This window comes from Microcaecilia unicolor, chromosome 10, assembly GCF_901765095.1.
Source record: "Microcaecilia unicolor chromosome 10, aMicUni1.1, whole genome shotgun sequence".
Classification (NCBI taxonomy): Eukaryota; Metazoa; Chordata; class Amphibia; order Gymnophiona; family Siphonopidae; genus Microcaecilia; species Microcaecilia unicolor.
In genome coordinates, this window is record NC_044040.1 from 52,862,485 (window position 1) to 52,888,162 (window position 25,678).

At 45.7% G+C, this 25,678-nt stretch overlaps 1 protein-coding gene across 1 annotated transcript in view; it reads left to right on the top strand.

The window, feature by feature from the left end:
- ANKRD26 (ankyrin repeat domain 26) overlaps positions 1-25,678 on the top strand; it is a 315,986-nt gene that overhangs the window by 112,008 nt on the left and 178,300 nt on the right. Inside the window, exons 11-13 of the mRNA XM_030216173.1 lie at positions 576-738; positions 4,129-4,193; positions 17,318-17,414. Coding sequence (XP_030072033.1) covers positions 576-738; positions 4,129-4,193; positions 17,318-17,414 — 325 coding nt within the window. The remainder of the gene's footprint in view (positions 1-575; positions 739-4,128; positions 4,194-17,317; positions 17,415-25,678) is intronic.

Sequence of the window (25,678 nt, forward strand, 5' to 3'; positions counted from 1 at the left end):
GGCAGTTATGCCAAGTAAAACCTGGGGTAAATTCCAACGTCTAAATTTGGCACGGACCAGATGTATTCTGTAACAACGTGCATAGATTTTAGAAACTCCCACAATATGCCCATTCCACACCCATGGCCATGCCCCATTTTCAGCAATGCAACCTAGAATTTACGTGCAGCACATTGTAGAATATGCTTAGACAGTTTTGCGTGTAAATTATAATTAATGATTAGTTTTAATTGCTTGTTGGCAATTAATGCTGATTGGCTTGTTAACCAGTTAGGTTATGTGCATTGTTATGGAATACACTTCGATTTCCACGCGGAAATCTTGGCGTGATGTATAGCATCCGGGAGTAAATGACTTGCTCAAGATCACAAGGAGCAGCAGTGAGATTTGATCCTGGCTTCCCTGGTTCTCAGGCTGTTGTTCTAGCCATTAGAATATTCCTGCATTGTTTTTATTTGTGTCCCACCAAGAATAACTAGTTTCAGGTGATGCTTTCCAAATTATTTCATGTTAGGAATTAAAAATGTCATCTTGTTCTTTTTTTTTTCTTCCGTGGATATCTTGTCTAATTATAGGAGGAAGAGTCATCGGAAAAAGAGGACAGTAGTGATTTAGAGAAGGATGATAATGATAAATATGTGCATAATGTGAGCATTCAGGAAACTGGCTTGAATTCTGCTGGCATTCTTCCAACCCTGGATGCCCCAGAAAATTTGGAAACTTCTGCTTTTAAAAGAGGTAGGTCAGAACCCTCTTACATTTAAAACAGTAAAAAAAAACAAGGTATTTCAGCCCTATGCGATCTGTTCTCTAGATCTCCCAGTTTGAATTCAGACTGTGTCAAGGCACGTTAAACCACCCGAAGATCCTCGTGGGCTTTTTTTTTGCAGCGTCCTCCGCCATGCTGATTCTGGATTCACACTTCGTCACTCGATTACCGAAATCTACCACTGTATAAGAGAGCTCAGCGAATTGTGCAGTTAAACCTACAAACTGGTCTTTCAGAGCTTGCACCACTGTGTCACTAATCTGCCGAGCCGTATCCATTGATGGTGTTGCTAGGTCATCATGCCGCTCTGCCATCTTGGAGATCTCCGCTGTTCGCCGATCCCTTTCTTTCCGCTTCTGTTTGCTGGTCACGTCTAGGGGAGAAGGACATATAAACTTGTCCATATAACGATTCCAGTTAGGAGAAGGAGGTAGGGTCAAATCTGTATTGATTTTAGCTAAAACAAACAGGGGGTGAGGGAGCCCGGGAGCTCTGTCAAACACAGCCTCCCTGTTCAGCACATCACGTGAGCTCTCTAGAACTTTCTTTAAGGAATACATACTAGGTAGAATCTGCACCAGGCTCCGTCAGATGACATCACCCACATGTGAGAATTATTGGCCTGCTGATCTTGGAGAACACCTACTACAGGTAAGTAACTTCGCTTTATGTTCATGTGAGACCCCGTGCAAAGGTTATGGGGTGGCCCTGTCAGTAATACAGTTGGACAAGATTGTAAACATGAAATAAGTGCATTTATTAATTTATAAGTCTGAGGGCTGTTCCTTCTCAGACCTAGAACAAAAGTTTCTTATCTTCAGAGGGGAAAAAGAGTTTGCAAAGGCTTGTGGCCTACAGGGCCCAAAACACAGTCTATGGGCCTTGGAACAGCCACACCCCAAACACAGTTTGCATGTTCTCTCTTTCTCTCTTTGTATTTCCAGGTCTGGCTCCAGCCAGACCTCAGAACAAGGCTCACAATTCTTCGAATATAAGATTGGCTTACCTCAGACAGATCACAGCATCTAGAAGTGTTCAGTAAAGGCGTATGCTGGGGCTTCAGTTCTTCCTTCCCTGGGCCTCTCTACACTCAGCCTGGTCCTGTCTTTTAAACTTCCCAGGTAGTGACTCCACCTCTCCTTGCTCACTTCTTCTTGGGACAGGATCAGTGTTCTTAAGGTGGCCCAGGTTAGTTAGAGGGGGCCTTTTCTTAAGAGTGAGGTGCAGTGTTCTGTAAACCTGTCACAGTTCATTTAAATTAATCTAAACAGGATGAGAACTTCACCCAATATATATTAAATCACATAGATATATAATAATATAAACTAAATAGGAAGATGCACATGAAGTAACTGTTCTGGAACATATTTTATAGTTCATCTTAGAGTCAGTCCAATCTGCTTCTCTAGTGTACACAAATAACCTCCTCACATAAAAAAATGTTTATTTGGTTGGGACTCGAATCCTCTGAAAGGCTATAAGCAGCTTCACTTTCTGTCCACATTTTCCACACTCTTAATAATCCTGTCTATTACCAAAGCTGTTGTTGTAAATCAACTCTTTACTGAAGTCATCATTAGACAAGCAAATACAATGTGACAGAGGCAGACAAAATGCAAGAGACAACAAATTGCAGCTGAATTGTTTACAATGTTTCTGGTGCTGTATACGCCCCAACTCCATTCCAATTCCAGAGAAAGTTAGAACGCTGTCTCCAAAATTCTACTTTAAGTGCTAATTTACAGTTCAGTTATCAACTGCGATGACATCGGGACTTTGCAGATGTGGATTCTCACAGTTATAATGAGCTGTAGTGGGGTCCTCATTAACCCATTAATCAGGGGTCCTCAACCTAGTCCTTGGGCTACACCAAGCCAGTTATAGTGGTTCAGGAGCATTTACGGAGCTGAAAGAATTTATTCTATCTAAATCTACAGCAAGGGTTCTCAACCCAGTCCTCAGGACACACCTAGCCAGTCAGGTTTTCAGGATATCCACAATGAATATACATATTCAATAAGGAACTGTACAACATTGGACCATTACTTGGACGCTAGTTCCTGTATAATGGACTATTTAAGAGACTTGATGTGGAATATGAGATTTAGTAGTGGTGTGTGCTGTTATTGATAATAAGATTAAATAATGTGATCGTAATACAATGCTTGAAGTAGTTTAATTGAAGAATTGTATTTATACATGTATAAACTACTAATATTGATTATATTAGTAGTAGTGGAGTAGAGGAGTGGCCTAGTGGTTAGGGTGGTGGACTTTGGTCCTGAGGAACTGAGTTTGATTCCCGGCACAGGCAGCTCCTTGTGACTCTGGGCAAGTCACTTAACCCTCCATTGCCCCATGTAAGCCGCATTGAGCCTGCCATGAGTGGGATAGTGCGGGGTACAAATGTAACAAAAAAACAAACAAACCCTTGTATTGTGTAAGCAATGAATATACATGGGATAAATTTGCATGCACTACCCCTGCTATAGATTTAGATGGAATAAATTCAGCCCTGTAAATGCTCCTGAACCACCAGTGGATGGAAATAGTCCAGGGACACTGCTAGAAAATACACATGTAGTCCTGTCTCTCCTTTCTCCTTAGTTTTTCTGAAGGAATGTAGAGGGCTTCCCATTCGCAAAGGCACTCAACAGGGCAGATGCTTAAGCGGTTTCTCTTGCCTGTATATTCCTGAATCATTCTTTGATCTCTTTTATATCACCTGGGGTAGCACAGTATATGGCAAAGGCTTGTTAGCCTTCTGTGTCTGTCCTCCCCCTAAATGAACCCCTCCCCCAATGAGCAAAGCAGTTTCCACATCTGATTTATAGTCTCACAGCAATTACTTTGGATAACTTGTGGCCTTTAAACACTCGTCTCTGCTCATCTCCTCTCTCGATCAGACACACAGAGTACCAGCCCAGATACAAATACTCACACACGCACAATGCTAACATGCCCACTCACGCAAAGATACACAGATGCAAGCATGCATAAACATACAAACATACATGCACTGACACACAAACACTTGTGCATATGTAGAAACACACACACACCACCCCACAAAGATAAACATGCACACAAACAAAACAAATATATAAACACATACACACTAATGGGTTGGAAAGAATTCCATGAGCCATGCTTTGCGTGCTTTCTCCATTTGTTAAATTTGTGTATTTTGTGTTTTTTTTCCTGTGCTGATTAAATTGGCTGAACTCATGTTTGAATCAAGTCAAAAATTTTAGCTTAGGTCATTTACCAAACTTTGTAGTTATTCTGTCTTATACACACAGAGTTTGATGAAGGAAAGTAATCAGAAATATGAAATACTTATTTTCTGATATTTGTAGGTACTGCAGTATTAATGTCGGAACTGGGGTTGGAAGAAGATCCTAACTCTGTGTGGGACTCAGAGGTAATACACTTTCAGGAGATTCTAACCTGCAAGAGTTAAATGAAGAAGTAGTTCATACAAAAGAAATGTACTGTCAATAAGGAATAAGTGTCATTTTTGTAACACTCTTCAGAATGTTTTTACATGTATTTGTATATTGATGAAATGATAGGTACCCTTGGAGTTGAGGCTTTAGACGACACAGGTGATCATACAAAACCATCCCACTGAACAAGATCATCCTCTATTATACATTGCTAACATTAAAACATAAGTTGATAAAAGTTGTGGTTTTTTACATACATTTTTTTATGTCCTGGGGCCGACTCCATGGCTCAAGCTGTAGTTTTCTGTGCTGTGACTCAGAGTATCTAGACTAGAAATTCCTATTTATCAGGGCCAGTCAGACCTTAGCACGCCACAGAGGAGGTGAATTGAGGCCCAAAGACAAAAGATGGCTGCTTTTGCATTACTGAAGATACACCTTAGAGGAGGTTCTTCCTCCAGCTTTTGGTCTGAAAAGGTTTCTTAGGTTCAGATATGCTGTGTGGGGATTGTTTGACTATGGAAGGCTAAATAAAATTCAGTTTTCATCTGCATAGATAGTCATCTTTGCTCATTTTTAGTGTTATGATAGTAACTATGTAAGTGAATGACTAACCAGTTAGAACAAATAAGTAGTATTTTATATTGTAAAAAGATTTATCAGAATATTGTTGATTGTTGTAGCACTGATGCCTTTATAGAGTCTTACATTTTCTTCATCATGGAATATTTAGTAATCCAATATAGGATTCATAAATGCAAAAGAAAAACTAAAGAGATTGTCAGCTGCTTCAATGCAGTTTGAGGGCTTCAGCATCTCTATAAAATTGTAGTCACTGCTGTCATGATAGATCAGCCCATCACAAGATCATTTGTTGCTTAAATTGTCACTAAAGGTTTTCTACCAAAATTTCAAAAAAGATCGGCAAAGGCCTATTTTGGGGACGTTTATGCAGATTTGTACACTCCAGAACAGCACACATCTGATGCTGAGATAGCATCCTATCTGTCTCAGTTAGTGCTTCCTAGGTTGGGGAGCGAGATTCAGGATCTGTTGGTTAAGGATTTTGAAGAAGATAAGGGTTTGAAACCCGGCAAATCACCCTGGTTGGATGAGTTCACTGGGCAGTTTTACAAAAAGTTTTGTGCTTTGCTGACCCCGTTTTTGGTGCACGTGTTTAATTCTTTACAGAATGGTGAGCAATTGTCGTTTTTTATGCGGCTTGCTGGCATTACTATTTTACCAAAGCCTGTTAAAGATACTACTCAATATGGCAGTAATTGGCTCATATCTCTTTTGGGTTTGGATACTAAGATTGGGGCCCACATTTTGGCAGACAGGCTGGCTGCTTACATGTCTTCCCTTGTACATCCGGACCACATTGGCTTTATTGGTGGCCGGCAAGCCTCAGATGGTATTTGCCGAATTTTGAATTTGATATGGTGGCCTAGAGAGAGTAGGTCACAGTGCATGGCGGTGTCGGCCAATTCCAAAAAGGCATTCAGCTGGGTAGACTGAAAGTTTATGGAACATGTTCTGAGCTATGTGGGTCTGGGTGATTGTTTTGTTATTTGGAGTAAATCTCTTTATAGAAAACCCTTAGCTTGTGTGAAGGTGAATGGGGTGTATTCTCCCACATTTGAGTTGCGTTGGGGCACCAGGCAGGGGTGCCTGCTGTCACCTCTGCTGTTTGACTTGGTGGTGGAGCTCCTGGCTCAGGGGATTTGCCAGTATACAAATATTCAGGGCTCACCTCTTAAGGTCGGGATCATAAATTATCATTATTTACGGATGATATTTTGGCTATTACTACAGGTACAGAGCAGGCTTTGCGAGCTTTGCGAGATCAGATGGGACTGTTAGGTTGTTATCAGGTTCAAGGCCAACTTATCTAAGACAGATATTTTGAACTTATCAGTGCCCGAGCAGGAGGTTTCTGATCTTCAGAAATGTCTACCTTTTAGGTGGGTGTCAGGTCCAATAAGATATTTGGGTATCTAGGTGGGGACGGATTAGTACTCGTTATATAAATAGAACTTTGAACTCCTTCTCTCTACAATTTAATAGGGACCTTGAGAGGTGGGATAAATTATATGTATCTTGGGTAGGGAGAATGGTGGCAATATTGATGCTGGTGCTTCCCAAGTTTCTATATTTGTTTCAGGCACTCCCAGTTGTAATTTCATCTGAATGTTTTCAACAATGGCATTGTAAAATATTTTGCTTTATTTGGGGTGGGGTGTGTCCTCACATACCTAGAGCTGCCATGTTTAAATTTAAGGAGGAGGGTGGCCTGGGCATTCCCAATTTGGAAAAGTATTACTTGGCAGCCCAACTTACAGCACTGGTGGATTGGCAGGTCCCTCAGCCTAAACAGTGGGTAGAGGTGGAGCATGCCTTTACCTGGGCTTTTATCTAGAGGTGTGCTACGCCTTGGGTATTTTTCTTGGGTTTCTTTAAGTCATATGGATGGTCAGGGGATTCAGAATCCATTCCTTAGGACTACTCTACTCTCCGGGTCTGACGACAAATGAAATCCAAGCTTTCAAAGTGGTGGGGTGTGGGAATATTTATTCAGCCTATTGGATATACACCAGACTTTTAACCCAGAAGAGATGGGGGTGGGGGGATTTTGAAGGTGAGAGAAGGCTAATTTATCTTACTTTGGCCAGATCTTGGGGGAGGGTTGAGTTCTTGACTTTGCAATCTCCAAGGGTCTTATAACTTGCCCTCCAGGTATTTATTCCCCTACCTTCAGGTAAAAATTATATCCTGCGGAAGGGAGCTATAGCACCCTCATGTCTAGTCAAGACTAAAATTTGAAACAGTTGTTAGGCTCTCCTGTCCTGTCTTCATGAGGACAAAGTTGTTAAAACTCGTTATATGCTTGCCTGGGAGACCAACCTGGGGCACATCCCTTTCTGTGGAAGATTGGGAAGCTATAGTACACCACATACACTATAATACTGATGCTTCTCCTATCTTGGAAAATGCTCTTAAATTGTTGGTTAGATAGCATAAGGTGCCAGTGGCATTGGGGCATACCTGAGGAGATGGGGAGGTGACTTGTTGGAGGTGCTATGGGGAAGTATGTACCTTTATACATATGTGGTGGGGTTGTCCCTTGCTACAGACATTGAGCCAAGTTCTTGTGTATGTGCAGCAGCTGGTGGAGTGTGACTTGCCTATCTCCACATAGCCCTCTTGAATGCTGGACCGACCTTGCTGGCCCTAGGGGTAAGCTGTTGATGCTGGTTCTCACTGTGGTACATATGGTTTTGGCTCAGCAGTGGAGCCTGTGCCAACCTCCTACCTTAGCTAGTGTGAGAGTGCAGCTGGGCTGGTTATGTAAGAAATATAATTTGACTGTCTTGCAAACTAGGACCTGGGCTCATTTTCAACATGTGGAGTTGCTTTTTAGAACTGGAAAATATTTATACTACCATTTAATTGAGGGGGGTGTTGGTATCATCTGGGATGTTTTTTTGGGATGTCTTTTTGATGTACTCTCTGACTGCTGTAGGGAGGGTTGGGGGTGTGGGGGTTTGTTGCTTTCTGTTTACAGCTTGGTTTTTGTTATATTTTTGGTTGGAGAGAGTGGATATTGAAGAACCAGCTGCGTTCCACTTATTGTATGTTTCACTTTTCATATGCTTTCCATAAATAAAGAATTATAGAGAAAAAATGTAATTCTCCAAGTTGCAGCGCCTCTGTTCTTACACCCACTAAGACACCCCTCCCCCACCCCCACCCCCATGATAACAGGTATAGGGAGAGGGCAGAAACCTTTATCCTAAATAAGAGCTTTTTATAAACATCAGAGAGGTCAAGAGTGTGTGGGGGGGGGGGGGTATAATTTTTTTTAATATATCAGGGAGGTAGGGGTAGTTTTTTGTTTTATATATATATATATATACACACACACACACACAGTGCAGTCCATTTAAGTGCATGTTGGATAAGCGCATGCTCTGTTTAACTGCATGCCGTACTTCGGTTCCGTTTTTGGCACCATCAATTTCTATGGGGACAAACTTCGGTTTAGCGCACCACTGATAAGTGCAAGATTCGCTTATATGTATGGTTCAAGACCACTCCTCTGCAGGAAAGACTCCGCATAAGCGCGCGCATGGAATATGGAAGCCGATTGGCGCGTGACAACCAACGAGATTTCAAATTTACTGCCTCTTTAACTGCCACAGGCAGAATAGGCAAAAGAATGTTGTTAGAGCATACACCGTGGTCGTCGTCGTGGCGGAACTATAAGAATTTAACACTGGTTGAACGAATAGAAGTTCTTAAAAAAATTAGAAAACAAACAAAGTCAAGCATCTGTTGCTAAAGAATATGGTGTCAATCCCAGTCAAATTTCACGTGTCTTGAAGCAGAAAGACCAGACAAAACAATACAAATCCACAACGGAAACGAAAACAGGCGGGAAAAGCTGAGGTGGTAGAAGATGCTCTTCTTCGGTGGTTTTCTCGAGCCAGGAGCAGACAGTTTCCTGTCAGTGGTCCACTGCATATGGAGAAAGCTAACCAGATCGAAACCTCACACTCGATACCCACGTGAAGAATACAACGAAAAAAATGTTCTACTCGATGTGGAAACTCAAAAGAATAAAACCTTTTTTCCCAAGAAACATCTTCCGCACCCTAGTACAGTCATTAGTGATAAGTCATCTGGACTACTGTAACGCTCTGTACGCAGGCTGTAAAGAACAGACCATTAAAAAACTCCAAACAGCCCAGAACACCGCAGCCCGACTCATTTTTGGAAAAGCTAAATACGAAAGTGCGAAGCCCCTAAGAGAGAAACTGTACTGGCTCCCGCTCAAGGAACGAATCGAGTTCAAGATCTGCACGACCGTACACAAAATCATTCACGCAGATGCCCCACTCTACATGTTAAACTTAGTGGACTTACCGCCCAGAAACACCGAAAGATCAGCCCGCAAATTCCTCCATTTGAACTTCCCCAGCTGTAAAGGAATTAAATACAAACAGGCATATGCTACTACCTTTGCGTACAAAAGCACACAGATATGGAATGCACTACCCATGGCCCGGAAAACCATGGACAATTTAACCAGCTTTCGCAAATCTTTGAAGACACATCTCTTCATCAAAGCCTACAAAAGAGATCCTTAATGAAACAAATCATTCCTTAAACCACTCAAGTGCTTCAAAACAATACCTCTCACATGACCTTACCTAACACCTTTCCATTTAAATACTCATCTACCTTCAGCTTATTATCGACTGTATTTAAGATCATGTAATGACTATATCATAATAACACTCTGTAAGCCACATTGAGCCTGCAAAAAGGTGGGAAAATGTGGGGTACAAATGCAATAAAAAATAATAATAATAATAAAGTCTTGGACTAACTGAATTCAAAGCCACTGTTGGTTGGAAAGATGGAAGGAGGGGAACAGCATAAAATTCAAGAAACAGCATGGTGAGAAACAAGACGCTGATGACTTTGGTGCTGAAAATTGGGTTGTTTCAGTTCTTCCTACCATCTTGAACGAGTTTGCACCTCGTGACATTTTCAATGCTGACGAAAACGGTCTCTACTGGTGAGCGATTCCTGATGGAACACTTGCATTCAAACATGCCGAAACTACTGGAGGTAAAACTGACGATCCTCCTTTGCTGCAATATGGATGGGAGTGAGAAGTTGGAACCCCTCGTCATTGGAAAGAACAAACAGCCCCGTTGCTTCAAGAAAGTTAAGCGACTTCCTGTGTCATAGGAGGCTAACGCAAATTCATGGATGACTGGGGAAATTTGGAAGCAGTAGTTAAAGAAGTTAGACATTAGAATGCGGGCACAAAAGTATCAGAGTTTGCTGCTTTGTGATAATTGTGCTGCACACAGGGATGATGTCAAGGTGGTCTTCCTGCCACCAAACACTACCTCTCTGATCCAACCTATGGATCAAGGCATAATAGCCAATTTCAAACAACATTATCGGGCTCTTGTGCGGCGGCGGCTGATGAGCGTTATGGATGACCAGACTGGCAAGGATAACCTTGCTGTTGAACTGACTCGTAATCTATCACTTTTGGATTCCCTACATATGCAGAAAGAAGCCTGGAATCATGTTACACAGACAACCATTGTGAACTGCTACAAGCGGGCAAGCTTTGTTAAGGATGTGGAGAGGGACGAAACAGATGCAGCTGTTGCAAACGCTTCAGATGAAGAGGTTATTGATATCCCATCCAGTGTTACTGAAGAGGAGTTCCATCGCTACGTAGCTGTTGATTACGATCTACAAACAGCTGAAGACAGCACTGATGTCGAGATAAGCGCCTACATGCAGGCAACAACAGCTGATGATGGAACAGATGACGAAATGAGCAGCGAAGCACATACTGACAAAATTCAACAACCTCCTGCCACTTTTGCAAGAGCGCTGGAGAGTCGCAATACCGTGTGGGCCTATCTGGAGGCCACTGGATGTCAGTGCTATGACAGTTTCTACCGTCTGGCAGACGTAGTCTATGGAACTCACAGACCCAAGATTGTACAGAGGACTATAACTGATTACTTCAAGTAAGCCTAATGTCAGTTAATGGAGACCGTATACTGTACGTATAATAATAGTACTGTACATATGTTTATCAGATGTCAAGCTTCTTTGGGTCACAATGATTCTCCGAGGACAAGCAGGCTGCTTGTTCTCACGACTGGGGTGACGTCCGCGGCAGCCCCCACCAACCGGAAAAAGCTTCGCGGGCGGTCCGCACGCAGGGCACGCCCACCGCGCATGCGCGGCCGTCTTCCCGCCCGTGCGCGACCGTTCCCGCCAGTCCTTTCTTTTCCGCGCCTGGAGAGAGTCGTGCTATTGCTGCTCTCTCTTAGTCAGCCTCGGAAAACCGTCGCGTTCTTCGCGAATTCGTTTATTTTTTGTTTCTGTTGCCGCGCGCTCCAGTTTTTCTTTTTCCTCTTTAAAAAAAAAAAAAAAAAGAGAGCACGCGCTTTATTTTCCCTCGTTTCTAGCGGGGGCGTCGCGTTGCGGCCTTGTGGCCGCGCGGTCGATTATTTTTCGAGGTGTGATTTACCGCCACCATCGACGACTTTAACTTTGCCGACGCGATTTTTCCGTCGATGTCCTCGAAGGTCCCGAGTGGATTTAAGAAGTGTGGTCGGTGCGGCCGGCCTATCTCGCAGACCGACACCCACGCTTGGTGCCTCCAGTGCCTCGGGCCGGAGCACAATATCAAGTCGTGTTCTTTGTGTCTTGGTCTCCGGAAACGGACTCAAGTTGCGAGGCAAGTTCTTCGGGACCGTCTTTTTGGAACTTGCGCCGGCCCCTCGACGTCGACCTCGACGGCATCGGTATCGACGGCCGGTTCTTCGGTACCGGTATCGAGGCCCAAGAAATCGGCACCGATGGCATCGACCCCAGGAGCACAGGTCCCGTCGGCCCGCCGGTCCTCCGGTGAGGGTAGGGGTGAGAGGCCGCGTGGGCAATCGGCCCCGGTCACTCCCTCGGCCCATGGCCCTCGGGACCGAACCCTGTCTGACCCGGTTCCTCGGGACCGAGGGGGATCGACCTCCTCCTCTTCTATTCCACCTGACACCGATGACGGGCACCGCAAGAAATCTAAGAAGCACCGTCATCGGTCGCCTTCGGTGCTCGGTACCGGCGAGGAGTCGACGCCGAAGCGTCCGCGTCGGGAGGAGAGATCCCCTTCGGTTGTGGAGGTACCGACGCGTCAGGGTCCCAGCACTTCGGTGCAGTCTCCTGGACTCGAGCAGCTTCTGGCACCGACACCTCTACCGGCCCCCCCGTCTTTCCTGGCAGCGGGCCTGGACGAGTGCCTCCGAGCCATCCTTCCGGGGATCCTGGAAGGGCTGATGCGCCAGGCTGTGCCGGCGCCGGGGGTGCTTGCGCCCTCGGCGCCGTTGACTGTGGCGCTGGCGAGCTCTAGCCCGGTGCCGAGGCCGTCGACACCGCCGCCCTCGACCGCCACGCAGGTGGAGTCCCCGTCGACGTCGATGGAGGGAGCTTCATCCCCGTCGGCGCGGGAGTCCACCGCTCGACGACACCGAGGCCTCGACGTCGAGCCGGGCCCGGTTAAGGACTCAGCTACATGAGCTTATGTCCGATACCAAGGAAGAGGCCTCGTGGGGGGAAGAGGAGGACCCCAGATATTTCTCCTCAGAGGAGTCTGCGGGTCTTCCCTCGGACCCCACGCCTTCACCAGAGAGGAAGCTCTCGCCTCCTGAGAGCCTCTCTTTTGCCTCCTTTGTAAGGGATATGTCTATTTGCATTCCCTTCCCCGTGGTCTCTGTGGATGAGCCGAGGGCTGAGATGCTCGAGGTCCTCGACTATCCATCACCACCTAGAGAGTCCTCCACGGTGCAGTTGCACAATGTCCTCAAGGAGACACTGCTTCGGAACTGGATGAGACCGCTATCTAATCCCATCATCCCCAAGAAAGCAGAGTCCCAATACAGAATCCACTCGGACCCAGAGTTAATGCGGCCCCAATTGCCCCATGACTCGGCGGTCGTGGATTCTGCTCTCAAGAGGGCACGAAGTTCGAGGGATACCGCCTCGGCGCCCCCGGGGCGGGAGTCTCGCACTCTGGACTCGTTTGGGAGGAAGGCCTACCAATCCTCCATGCTCGTGACCCGCATCCAGTCATACCAGCTCTATACAAGCATCCACATGCGGAACAATGTGAAGCAACTGGCGGACCTGGTCGATAAGCTCCCGCCGGAGCAGTCCAGGCCTTATCAGGAGGTGGTCAGGCAGCTGAAGGCGTGCAGAAAGTTCCTGTCCAGGGGTATCTATGACACCTGTGACGTGGCATCTCGTGCTGCGGCCCAAGGTATAGTGATGCGCAGGCTCTCATGGCTGCGTGCCTCTGACCTGGACAACCGCACCCAGCAGAGACTGGCCAACGGCCCTTGCAGGGGGGAAAATATTTTTGGTGAGAAGGTCGAGCAGCTGGTGGACCAACTGCATCAGCGGGAAACCGCCCTCGACAAGCTCTCCCACCGGGCGCCTTCAGCATCCACCTCAGCAGGTGGACGTTTTTCCCGGGCCCTTCTCAGCGCCAATGCGGTCGAGCCCGTACCACCCGGGCAAGAAGGGCAGGGATTCTATTCCAGGTACTTCCTTGTGGAAAAGAAAACAGGGGGGATGCGCCCCATCCTAGACCTGAGAGGCCTGAACAAATTCCTGGTCAAAGAAAAGTTCAGGATGCTTTCCTTGGGCACCCTTCTGCCAATGATTCAGAAAAACGATTGGCTATGTTCCCTGGATTTGAAGGACGCATATACTCACATCCCGATACTGCCAGCTCACAGACAGTATCTCAGATTCCGCCTGGGCGCACGGCACTTTCAGTATTGTGTGCTGCCCTTTGGGCTCGCCTCTGCCCCACGAGTGTTTACAAAGTGTCTCGTGGTGGTAGCGGCGTACCTACGCAAGCTGGGAGTGCACATGTTCCCATATCTCGACGATTGGCTGGTCAAGAGCACCTCGGAGGCAGGAGCCCTCCGGTCTATGCAGTGCACTATTCAACTTCTGGAGCTGCTGGGGTTTGTGATAAATTACCCAAAGTCCCATCTCCAGCCAACACAGTCTCTGGAATTCATAGGAGCTCTGCTGAATACCCGGACGGCTCAGGCCTTCCTTCCCGAAGCGAGGGCCAACAACCTCCGGTCCCTGGCTTCGCAGACCAGAGCGTCTCAGCAGGTCACAGCTCGGCAGATGTTGAGACTTCTGGGTCATATGGCCTCCACAGTTCATGTGACTCCCATGGCTCGTCTTCACATGAGATCTGCTCAATGGACCCTAGCTTCCCAGTGGTTTCAGGCCACCGGGAATCTAGAAGATGTCATCCGCCTCTCCACCAGTTGCCGCACTTCACTGCTTTGGTGGACCATCCGGACCAATTTGACCCTGGGACGTCCATTCCAAATTCCTTAGCCCACGAAAGTGCTGACGACGGATGCATCTCGCCTGGGGTGGGGAGCTCATGTCGATGGGCTTCACACCCAGGGTCTGTGGTCCCTCCAGGAAAAGGATCTGCAGATCAACCTCCTGGAGCTCCGAGCGATCTGGAACGCACTGAAGGCTTTCAGAGATCGGCTGTCCTACCAAATTATTCAAATTCGGACAGACAATCAGGTTGCAATGTATTACACCAACAAGCAGGGGGGCACCGGATCTCGCCCCTTGTGTCAGGAAGCCGTCGGCATGTGGCGTTGGGCTTGCCAGTTCGGCATGCTCCTCCAAGCCACATACCTGGCAGGTGTAAACAACAGTCTGGCCGACAGACTGAGCAGAGTCATGCAACCGCACGAGTGGTCACTTCATTCCAGAGTGGTACGCAAGATCTTCCGAGAGTGGGGCACCCCCTTGGTGGACCTTTTCGCCTCTCAGACCAACCACAAGCTGCCTCTGTTCTGTTCCAGACTACAGGCACACGGCAGACTGGCGTCGGATGCCTTTCTCCTCCATTGGGGGACCGGCCTCCTGAATGCTTATCCTCCCATACCCTTGGTGGGGAAGACCTTACTGAAGCTCAAGCAAGACCACGGCACCATGATTCTGATAGCGCCCTTTTGGCCCCGTCAGATCTGGTTCCCTCTTCTTCTGGGGTTGTCCTCAGAAGAACCGTGGAGATTGGAGTGTTTTCCGACTCTCATCTCGCAGAACGACGGAGCGTTGCTGCACTCCAACCTTCAGTCCCTGGCTCTCACGGCCTGGATGTTGAGGGCGTAGACTTCACTGCGTTGGGTCTGTCTGAGGGTGTCTCCCGTGTCTTGCTTGCCTCTAGGAAGGATTCCACTAAAAAGAGTTACTTTTTCAAGTGGAGGAGGTTTGTCGTCTGGTGTGACCAACCACAAGGCCCTAGAACCTTGTTCTTGCCCTGCACAGAACCTGCTTGAATACCTTCTGCACTTATCAGAGTCTGGCCTCAAGACCAACTCAGTAAGGAATCACCTTAGTGCGATTAGTGCTTACCATTATCGTGTGGAAGGTAAAGCCATCTCTGGAGAGCCTTTAGTAGTTCGATTCATGAGAGGCTTGCTCTTGTCAAAGCCCCCTATCAAGCCTCCTACAGTGTCATGGGATCTCAACGTCGTCCTCACCCAGCTGATGAAACCTCCTTTTGAGCCACTGAATACCTGCCATCTGAAGTACTTGACCTGGAAGGTCATTTTCTTGGTGGCAGTTACTTCAGCTCGTAGAGTCAGTGAGCTTCAGGCCCTGGTAGCCCAGGCCACTTACACCAAATTTCATCATAACAGAGTAGTCCTCTGCACTCACCCTAAGTTCTTGCCAAAGGTTGTGTCGGAGTTCCATCTGAACCAGTCAATTGTCTTGCCAACATTCTTCCCCAGGCCGCATACCCGCCCTGCTGAACGTCAGTTGCACACATTGGACTGCAAGAGAGCATTGGCCTTCTACTTGGAGCGGACACAGCCCCACAGACAGTCCGCCCAATTGTTTGTTTCTTTCGACCCTAACAGGCTAGGGGTCGCTGTCGGGAAACGCACCATCTCCAATTGGCTAGCAGATTGCATTTCCTTCACTTACGCCCAGGCTGGGCTGGCTCTTGAGGGTCATGTCACGGCTCATAGTGTTAGAGCCATGGCAGTGTCAGTGGCCCACTTGAAGTCAGCCACTATTGAAGAGATTTGCAAGGCTGCGACGTGGTCATCTGTCCACACATTCACATCACATTACTGCCTCCAGCAGGATACCCGACGCGACAGTCGGTTCGGGCAGTCGGTGCTGCAGAATCTGTTTGGGGTGTAAATCCAACTCCACCCTCCAGGACCCGAATTTATTCTGGTCAGGCTGCACTCTCAGTTAGTTGTTCTTCGTAGGTCAATTTTCTGTTTACCCTCGCCGTTGCGAGGTTCAATTGACCTGGGTTCTTGTTTTGAGTGAGCCTGAGAGCTAGGGATACCCCAGTCGTGAGAACAAGCAGCCTGCTTGTCCTCGGAGAAAGTGAATGATACATACCTGTAGCAGGTGTTCTCCGAGGACAGCAGGCTGATTGTTCTCACCTACCCTCCCTCCTCCCCTTTGGAGTTGCGTTTTCATCTTTTGCTTGTCATTCAACTGGCGGGAATGGTCGCGCACGGGCGGGAAGACGGCCGCGCATGCGCGGTGGGCGTGCCCTGCGTGCAGACCGCCCGCGAAGCTTTTTCCGGTTGGTGAGGGCTGCCGCGGACGTCACCCCAGTCGTGAGAACAATCAGCCTGCTGTCCTCGGAGAACACCTGCTACAGGTATGTATCATTCACTTTACGTGCATGCTCAGGTTAACTGCATGCATTTCTTTGGTCCCAGACCCTTGCACATAAGCGGATTGCACTGTATATAATTTTTTTTTACCTGGTGGACAAGGTGGACACTACTAAACTTCACAAGCTGCTTTATTCATTTTTCTAAATAATGAGAAACATTGCATGTATTTGCATGCTTCACAGTTCATGAAAATACTTTGCAGTAAAAATAAAATCCTGTGTTAAGCTGTTATTGGCAAATAACACACATTATTACCAAGTAATGCACATTACCGCTTTAGCAGAGCTAAATAAGTAGACCCCTACAGTTGTGCTTGAGATATTGGAGGGTGAAGTGACTTTCTTAAGATCATATGGAGTGTCTGTAAAAGGCACAGGAGTTTGAAACCTGACTTCTTAGTCAGTCTGCTGCTTTAACTAATAGGTGACTGCTTAATATGTAGCTGGGCAGGATTGTGAACTTCTGGAGACACTTAGCACTGTAAGCTATAGTGACTGGGCAGAGTGGTCACTTATCTTATTTAAGATTTGCTAAGATGTAATTCAGAGCTGAGATTCTGAAGGATCTTGAATTGCAGAGTTCTGTTTACTAATTGCTAGGATGTAGTAAACAATAGATTAGTATAAGTTTTGAGAAAATTCAGAGGATTGTATTTATTCTTAGATTTAAATAAAATAGAATCTGATGTATTAAAGGTTTTCCACTAAGGGGAACAACCCTTTAGAAATCAGGTACTAAACATATTGCAGAGAACTATAATATACTTCGATATGATTGTCAATGTATTTCTTTTTATTAAGCAGTCTGCTTCTGAAAGCCCAATAAAACAAGCTGAAAGCGACTTGACTTTACCTGCTATTCAAACACAAGTACAGAATAGTTCAGAAGACCCAAGTAAAGGTAATTTTAACAATTACACAAACATTTTTTAATATTATTAATAATATTGCTATTAAATAATCATTGTCAATCTGCAGGACAATATTGACTGTTGTATTGTTAATATAGAACTTGACTGTATTGGAAGTACACAATTTAATTGTGTAGTTCATTTTATTTACATCAAAAATACAGAGAAGGGTGACCAAAATAATTAAGAGGATGGAACGAGACTCATATGAGGAAATGCTAAAGAGGTTATGGCTCTTCAGCTTGGAGAAGACTGCTGAGGGGGATATGATAGAGGCCTACAAAATCTTCAGTTGAGTTGAATAGGTTAATGTGAATTGATTGTCTACTGTTTCAAAAAGTACAAAGATTTGGAGACACACCATTAAAAGTAATGCTTCTAAAACTAATAGGAGAAAATATTTTTTCACTCAATGAATAGTTAAGCTTTGGAATACATTAAGAACATAAGAATTGCCATTCTGGGTCAGACCGAGGGTCAGTCTAGTTCAGTATCGTGCTTCCAACAGTATCCAATCCATGTCACAAGTACCTGGCAGAATTCCAAAGAGTAGCAAGACCACATGTCAACCTTAATAGCAGTTTATGGTCTTTTCTTCAAAGAATTTGTTCAGGTCTTTTTTTAAACCTAGATAGGCTAACTACATTTACCACATCTTCTAGCAGTGGGGTTCCATAGTGTAACTAGTAAAAAACCAAATTCTATTTGTTTTAAAGGTTTTTATTTATTTATGATTTATTTACTGCCTTTTTGAAGGAATTTACTCAAGGCAGTTTACAGCAAGAATATGTTAAACATAAGCAATAGACAATTACAGCAGTAAAAATATTCACTCTCTCCAGCCCAGGTCTGTTATCTTTCTCTCTCCACTCCCTCCCTTCCTTCCTCTAAGCCTAACATCTCTCCCTCTCTTCTCTCTCTGCTGCCCTCCCTCCATCCTTCTCTCCCTCAGTTCAGCTTCTCTCCAAATGTCCCCCTTCACCTCTGCACAGTCCACCATCTCATCCTCCCCTTTTAGCCCTGTCTGCAGTTCTCTCTCAATACCCCCATCCCTCCCTCCAAGGTCCAACTGTAGGGGATTATATATATGTTTTTGTAAGAGGCCAATTTCCTACCTATGTACTCGCTTATGTCTAGGGGGCGTGGCCTCTGCCCAACATTAGCTGCATGGAAAATAACGGACAGACCAATGGAATATATTAGTTTATTTATACAGCGTTATATACAAAAATATAGAAAACTCTTATCAGCTTATAGCATCAGCAATTCCTGATTGCACACACAATGATACCCAAAAATATAGAGAATAACTATGATTATCCTATTGGCTAATCTGTAATGACAGATAAACACAATACCAAGATCCTAATGATTACCACACAAATCTTATACTAGGCTAACAGCAACTAGAGATCATAAATCCTGACGTCACACATCTGATGGGTCCGAGCACAGACTAATTATCTAACCCAGCCTGAAGGAAGTAAACTATGATCTCACCGTCCCGGTCACCAGATCAGATTCCTTCCGATATCTCAGCCGAATGTCTCAGCGAGGTCACACAAGCTCAGGTGATGCACTTGTCTTGATCAGCCACAGATGATACAGACTCAGTATAGATCCTGTAGACAGCTGTAACCTGGGGAGAAGCTTTGCCAGGTATTATCAGTAAGTCTCTTAGGAAAATCAGGTGCTTGCAGAAATGCAAGTGTTATCTTCTTCTTTGCTTCTGTTCTTCTTCTTAGTTCTTCAGCAACAACTCAGGAACTAGTTTCTTTCTGTTCCCGCTTCTCAGATCCATCAGTTTTCAGGGAGCCAATCAGAAATAATCCCATCATGTACTCCCAACATCTGTATGAAGCCTCCTTTGTCCGTCTTATCTCGTACTCTCTCTCCCTCTCTCCCAAGGACATGCATTTTCTCCAGATACAGAGTGACCTTGGAGGTGGTGCAGGCTTCAGTAAATCTATTACACGCTGGAATGCTGCCTTCTGCACAGTTGGTAGCCAGACATATAGGTGAAAGGTTGCAGCGTCCATTTTGTCTGTAAAGGTGCTCTCATATGCACACAGGGTAGGCGAGATCACAGCAAATACTCCTACAGATTCCCCCCCTTGGAGATGGAAATTACTACAAAGGAGTAAAGGCCTTCTCCAACCTAACTACAAAAATAAGCCAGACAGTTCAGTCAGGATTCAGGTACAAACTTCATGGTCAAAACTACAAAAAGTTTCAAAGTAAATCTCAACTAATGCAAACTAACACTCTTCAAACAGTTCAATTAAGCAAAATAATGTTCACAAGGAAATTAAAAATGCTAATACAGCAAAATACTGAATAATAGAACCCGCATGTGCAGTTAGTTAAAAAGTCTTAACACATGAAATTAATCAAACAAATCATGAACCATAATCACATAGATCATGAAAATCACATCATGCAAAGCAAAGCATATTAGTACAGAAAAGTGAAAACGGAATAAATTGTTGGCAAAACTCTGGTTAGGTAACTACATAAAGTCTTGCAATCTCATTGCCGTAGGTGACAAAGTGTTTACGCGATAGCGTAAATGACGAAGGTCTCTCCAAAACACTACAGCACACAGGAGCATGATGACCCACGAGATGGTCAAAAGTGGGATGACAACGTGAGTGGACATGTGGAACTGGATGACATCAGATGAACGACGTTTGTAATCTGCAACCTCGAGAGTCTCATGGTCAATAGATAATTCAACAGTGTGAGAGTCTTTGGACTGTAAAAATGGTATAAGGTCCATAGCAAAGTCAATAGGATGTCCACGAAATACATCAAGCACTTCCAATTCAGAAACAACCGGGTCTGTGTCAAGATAAAACAGGGAAACTCCTCCGACATGGGCAACAGCATACTTGGGTACAGCGATCACACACACATTGCAAGGAAGAGTGTAACGGTTGATTACATCATGCTTCTGAAAGGTGACAGTAAGTTCAGTACTAGGTGTGCTAACTAACCATACCGTATCCAGTACAGCTACAGTGGTATCAGAAAAATCGTCATATTTTGATACAGTGACCTTACACTTCTCTTGGACATTCTCTGTGGACAATCCACAAAGAGCTTCTGTTGTGTCTTTCAGGAAAGGTTTACCAGGGCATAGCCAATTAACATCTTTAGTTTTGTGGCAAAGGTCTAAGTTAGGGACCAAATAATGTTGCGGAGCATCCTGTTGGTAAGCAACATACTTAGGTGTATCAACATTAAGGTACAAATTCTCATGCCAGGTACCTACATTTACAACTTGTTTAAGCTGGTATACATTCTCAGGCATAATAAATGGCAAATTAAGGATGAAGGCAATTTCCATACGCTCCATATCCAAATAAAGGGGAAGGGCAGTACCTAAATGAAATGCAATTTGAATTTGAACCGGTTCAATAGACAAACGGGTAACTTTGGCAAAGGCATCTTTAACAACCTCAGATGGTATTAGGTACGTAGGTATCTGTCCCTGCATTAGCTTACTAACACTAGTATCTACTTCCCTAAATAAATCCTGAATAAGGTCCTTAACAGGTTGTATAAACACACGGTCTTCATTCATGGTACCTTTAATTGTCAACAAATCAGCTGTGTTAGCACTAATTTTATGTGTATGTAAATTCACAAGAGTGACCGTATCCGCAATAGTTTTACCCTGGGCAACAAGTTGGCTCTGTTGGACTACCAACTTGGTCTCAATGGCTTTCAAGTCTGCTTGGATGGCATGTATATTGGCCTGCAGCTTTTGGACAGAAACTACGTTGGCAACAGACATGGAAATACCAAAAAGTGAACCAATGGCCGAAAAAATCAAACCACCGGCAAGACCCAGAAAACGCTTAGATCTGGACCTGGAATTATAAGGTTGCATAGGTTGTACCATGACTTTGTCCAGTTGATGCAAAATGTTCTTCACTTGTGCACGGGCATTTTGCATATAATTGTGAAACCAGGAAGAGGTAACGGCAGACAGAGATAAGTTACTCATATTGAAATGTTTCAGTAGTACATGCATTGGGTCAAGGGACACAACTACTTTCTGTGGAACAATCTGGGACTGGGTAATCAGGAAGCCAGGGGTATCTTGCAGAACAACTCCAGACATGGGACCAGGTTCGATCATCTTGGACCACGATCCCAGCAGCACGGAGATCAGGAACACGATCATCAGGGTTCTTTTCTGCATCTGCAAGGTACAAAGAAAACAGACTATGCTGTTGGGGTGTTAGTACAGTTCGTTTCATCAACACATACGTCTGGAACCAAATGACTTGGATGACGTGGTCTCAACTGATTGATGTGGACCCATTTAAGGGTGTCTTCACCCTTAGTATTTTTCTTGAGGCAAATTTGGTAAGCCACAGGTGAAGCTTTTTCCACTATTGGGAATGGACCACGCCAACTAGGCAGAAACTTCCTTTCTTTAACCTTGTTTCTGGCAAAATTGAAGTAGAATACCTTGTCGCCAATTTGGTATTCTTTAGAGGTAGTCCCTTGATCATAATAGGCTTTTCTACCTCTAGCGCTACTTTCCAAGTTTTTCTGAGCAAAGGCAAAGGCACTTTGCAAATGCTTACGCAAATGGGTGACATATTCGTGAGTGGAGGTAGCACTGGACAAGTTCACATCATTAGTCCTGTACAACAAATGAATTGGTAATGTCATTTCCCTACCTGTCATCATCTCAAAAGGAGACACTCCCGTGGAACGGTGGGGTGTGGAACGAATCGCCATAAGGACCAATGGTAAGACCATGTCCCAATTCTTACCTGAGGATGACACATACTTCTTCAGAATGGTCACGATGGTGCGATTAGCTCTTTCCACTTGTCCCGAAGATTGAGGTCGGTAAGCTATGTGCAACTTACTCTTTACTCCAAGCATCTTCCACATCTGTTGAATCACCTCTGCCGTGAACTGAGAACCTTGGTCTGAATCCACTCGCATAGGCAAACCCCACCGGCTGAACACATGATTCAGTAGTAAGGTAGCCGTGGTTTCTGCCGTGCAGTTGGGTGCAGGCAGACACTCCACCCACTTGGTGAACATGCAGGTGACAGTAAGCAAGTACTTGTTACCACGAGTGGATCGAACTACAGGACCAACCCAATCAATCTGGATATCCGACCAGGGCATGGTGATACCCTTCTTCCTAAGTGGTGCTCGGTGAGATGGTGAAGATGGCTGGAAACGACAACAGGTCAAACACCCTCGCGTGTACAACTGTACATCCTGTCGCATGTGAGGCCAATAAGCTACTTGCTTTAGGGTCTCATAGGTGATATTCTCCCCTCGATGTCCAGCACATGGTTCGTCATGGGCATGTTGCAACATAATGCCTCGATATTCTTTAGGCACCACCCATTGCTCAATGCCATGCTTACTCGTCCGAATAAGCAGGTCTTTGTGAAGTTTGAACTTCTCTCGGGAGGCATAGAGGATCCTCATTTCCTCATCTTGCTTGTCTTTTTCCGTCAGGGAACAGTCTTGCGGATTCCATATGTACTCATAAAATCTCCCGATCACCGGGTCGGATTTCTGTGCCATGACAAGATCAAAGGATGGGACTTCACTGCACCACTGGACCACCGGCGTGTCGTTGGACTGCTTCGCCTGTCGTCGGGTGACAGCATGGACAGTCGCAGTCTCCACTTCTGGGGGTCGCCATAATTCTCCTGTAAGCGCACCCTCCTTGGCCAGGTGATCGGCCAAGTCGTTTCCCAGCTTGTCGGGACTGTTAACTTTTGCATGACCCTTGACCTTCTTCCAATAGATGGTCATGTCATGGTCCTTTACCAGTTGATCTAAAATCCGGATCAAGTTTCCATGATGTACTGGTTTCCCTTTGGAATTTAACATATTTTTCTGCTTCCAGATGGGCAAATGGGACACAAAATTCTGTCTCACATAGTCCGAATCCGTACATATGACCAACTGTCGGACTCCTTTCTGAATTGCAGACTGTACCGCCACCAGAGCTGCCACAATCTCAGCGTACTGATTAGTTCGCGAGCCCAAGCTGTGCTTCAGGGTCTCTTCAAGATTGGTTGGATCCCATACCACTCCTACTCCTGCAACCAATTCCTTGACTGTATCACGACGGTAAGCACAACCATCTACATAGACCTTAGGCATAGTAGCACAAGTCTGCTCATCATACAGATGGTGTCGATGAGGTTCTTTCTCTAGCGGGGGAACATCTGCTTCGGGAATACCTGCAATGGAATCCTGTCCTGCACAATCATGTAGGTCAGCCATACCTTGGGCTACTGCGTTACGATGTTTCTGAGCATACCTTACCTCCAGAGGCCAACCTTGCAGAGCCAATGTCCAGGAGACTATTTTGCTGTTTGACACTCGACCGGTCTTAATTCGGTCACTACCCAAGAAACTGATGGGCTGGTGGCAAGTCTCCACAATTAGCTTCTCACCTTGGATGTAACTTCTGAAGTGTTGCAAAGCCCAAACGGTAGACAGGAGCGCTTTCTCACAGTCGGAATACTTCCTCTCCACATCCGTCAGTCCTTTACTGGCATACGCCACTACCCTCTTGTCCGTGTCATACTTCTGATATAGGACAGCACTCATAGAGTGTTGGGAATATCCCAAGTCCACGTAGAACTCACGACCTCCCTCGGGGTATGCGAGGCATGGGAAGCAGCTAAGCTTGTCTTTCAGCTCCTGCATAGCAGATTTCTGTTCTGGCCCCCAGACCCAAGGTGTATCTTTCTTCAACAACTTGACCAATGGTCGGGTGATCTCCGCATACTCATCTATGAACTGTCTGGAGTAGTTGCAAATTCCTAAAAAGGAACGAAGTTCAGTGATATTGGTGGGCTGTTTCAACTGTTGTAAAGACTGCACTCGCTTCTTCTGGGGTCGCAGACCCTCAGCAGAAATTTCATACCCTAAGTAATTCAGTGATTTCCTGCACCATTGTCCTTTGGCAAGAGTCAGTTTAGCTCCAGCATCTGCCAACTGTGTGAAGACATGCTCAATCTCCTCCAGGTGTTCCTGAAAGGTAGGACTCTTGATCAGAATGTCATCCACATAGACCACTGTTCCTCGAGCTTCAGCATCTGGTAGGGCCTTGTGTAGGAAGATGTTGAATTCAGCAGGTGAATTGAGAAACCCAAAGGGTGTCCTGTTCCACGTATACTGCTTCTTCCCAAACGTAAAAGCCAGTTTATGCTGATCGTGGGGATGGACTGGTACTGTCCAAAACCCTGATGCCAAATCCAGGCTGGTGAAATACTTAGCCCCCCTGATGGTTGCAAGGTTCTGATCCAGTGGAGCCATAGGCCACCTGGACAAGGGTACTCGCTTGTTCAACTGACGGTAATCCAGAGCGATTCTCCAGCTGTTATTCTTTTTCAAGATGGGCCACAGAGGGGAGTTGTACGTGCTGTTGCATTGTCTGATGATACCCCTGGTCTCCAAAGTGTTGAGAATCTCTTGTACAGACTCATAGGAAGCCAATGGAATCTTATACTGACGCACAAAGACAGGCTTGCTACCAGGTTCCGTAGGCACTCTGGTGACATGTAGGTTCGTAAGTCCACAGTCATACGAATCTACAGCAAAAAGGTCCTTGTAATTGTACAACAACTGAGTCAACTTCCTCTTCTCTGTGTGAGTAGTACAAGCATCAGCCTGTTCCACTTGCTCTTTCACCATAGCATCAAACTCTGAGAAAGGTTGGTTGGATGAAATTTCCACCTGTTCTTCAATGTCCTCCTGCAAGGTTGAGGTTTCCACAGAATTCACCCTTCGAGGCTTCTGAGGTACAGACATTTCCCTGGACAGAAACAAGAAGTCATCTTCCACCTGTACCTGAGCACACGTCGCATCATAGGGCCAAACAAACTCGAGAGATATGAGGCCCCTGGGAGAGGTAAACCAACTGTCAGTCGTCTCCCCCCCCTGGCAGGTGTCCCAAGAAGAAGGCAGCCTGCCAAGGATAGGCAAACTTACCTCGACATCATGGAAAGACTGGCCAACCAGAAAGCCAAAAGAATCTCCCGCAGATAGCTCAACTTCAGCCGACTGTGGATTGGTGACCAACAGGTATAAGGTGGTACCGGTGACCTCCAAACATGGCAGAACACCAATTGCCAATCCAAGGTCTCGAAAGTGGGCATGTGGGTTAAAGAACACTACATCATCCAGCAGACGTTGTCCTTGAGCGAGGCGAAGCTTGAGGGAAAAATCCCGAACTCTTCCTGGAATG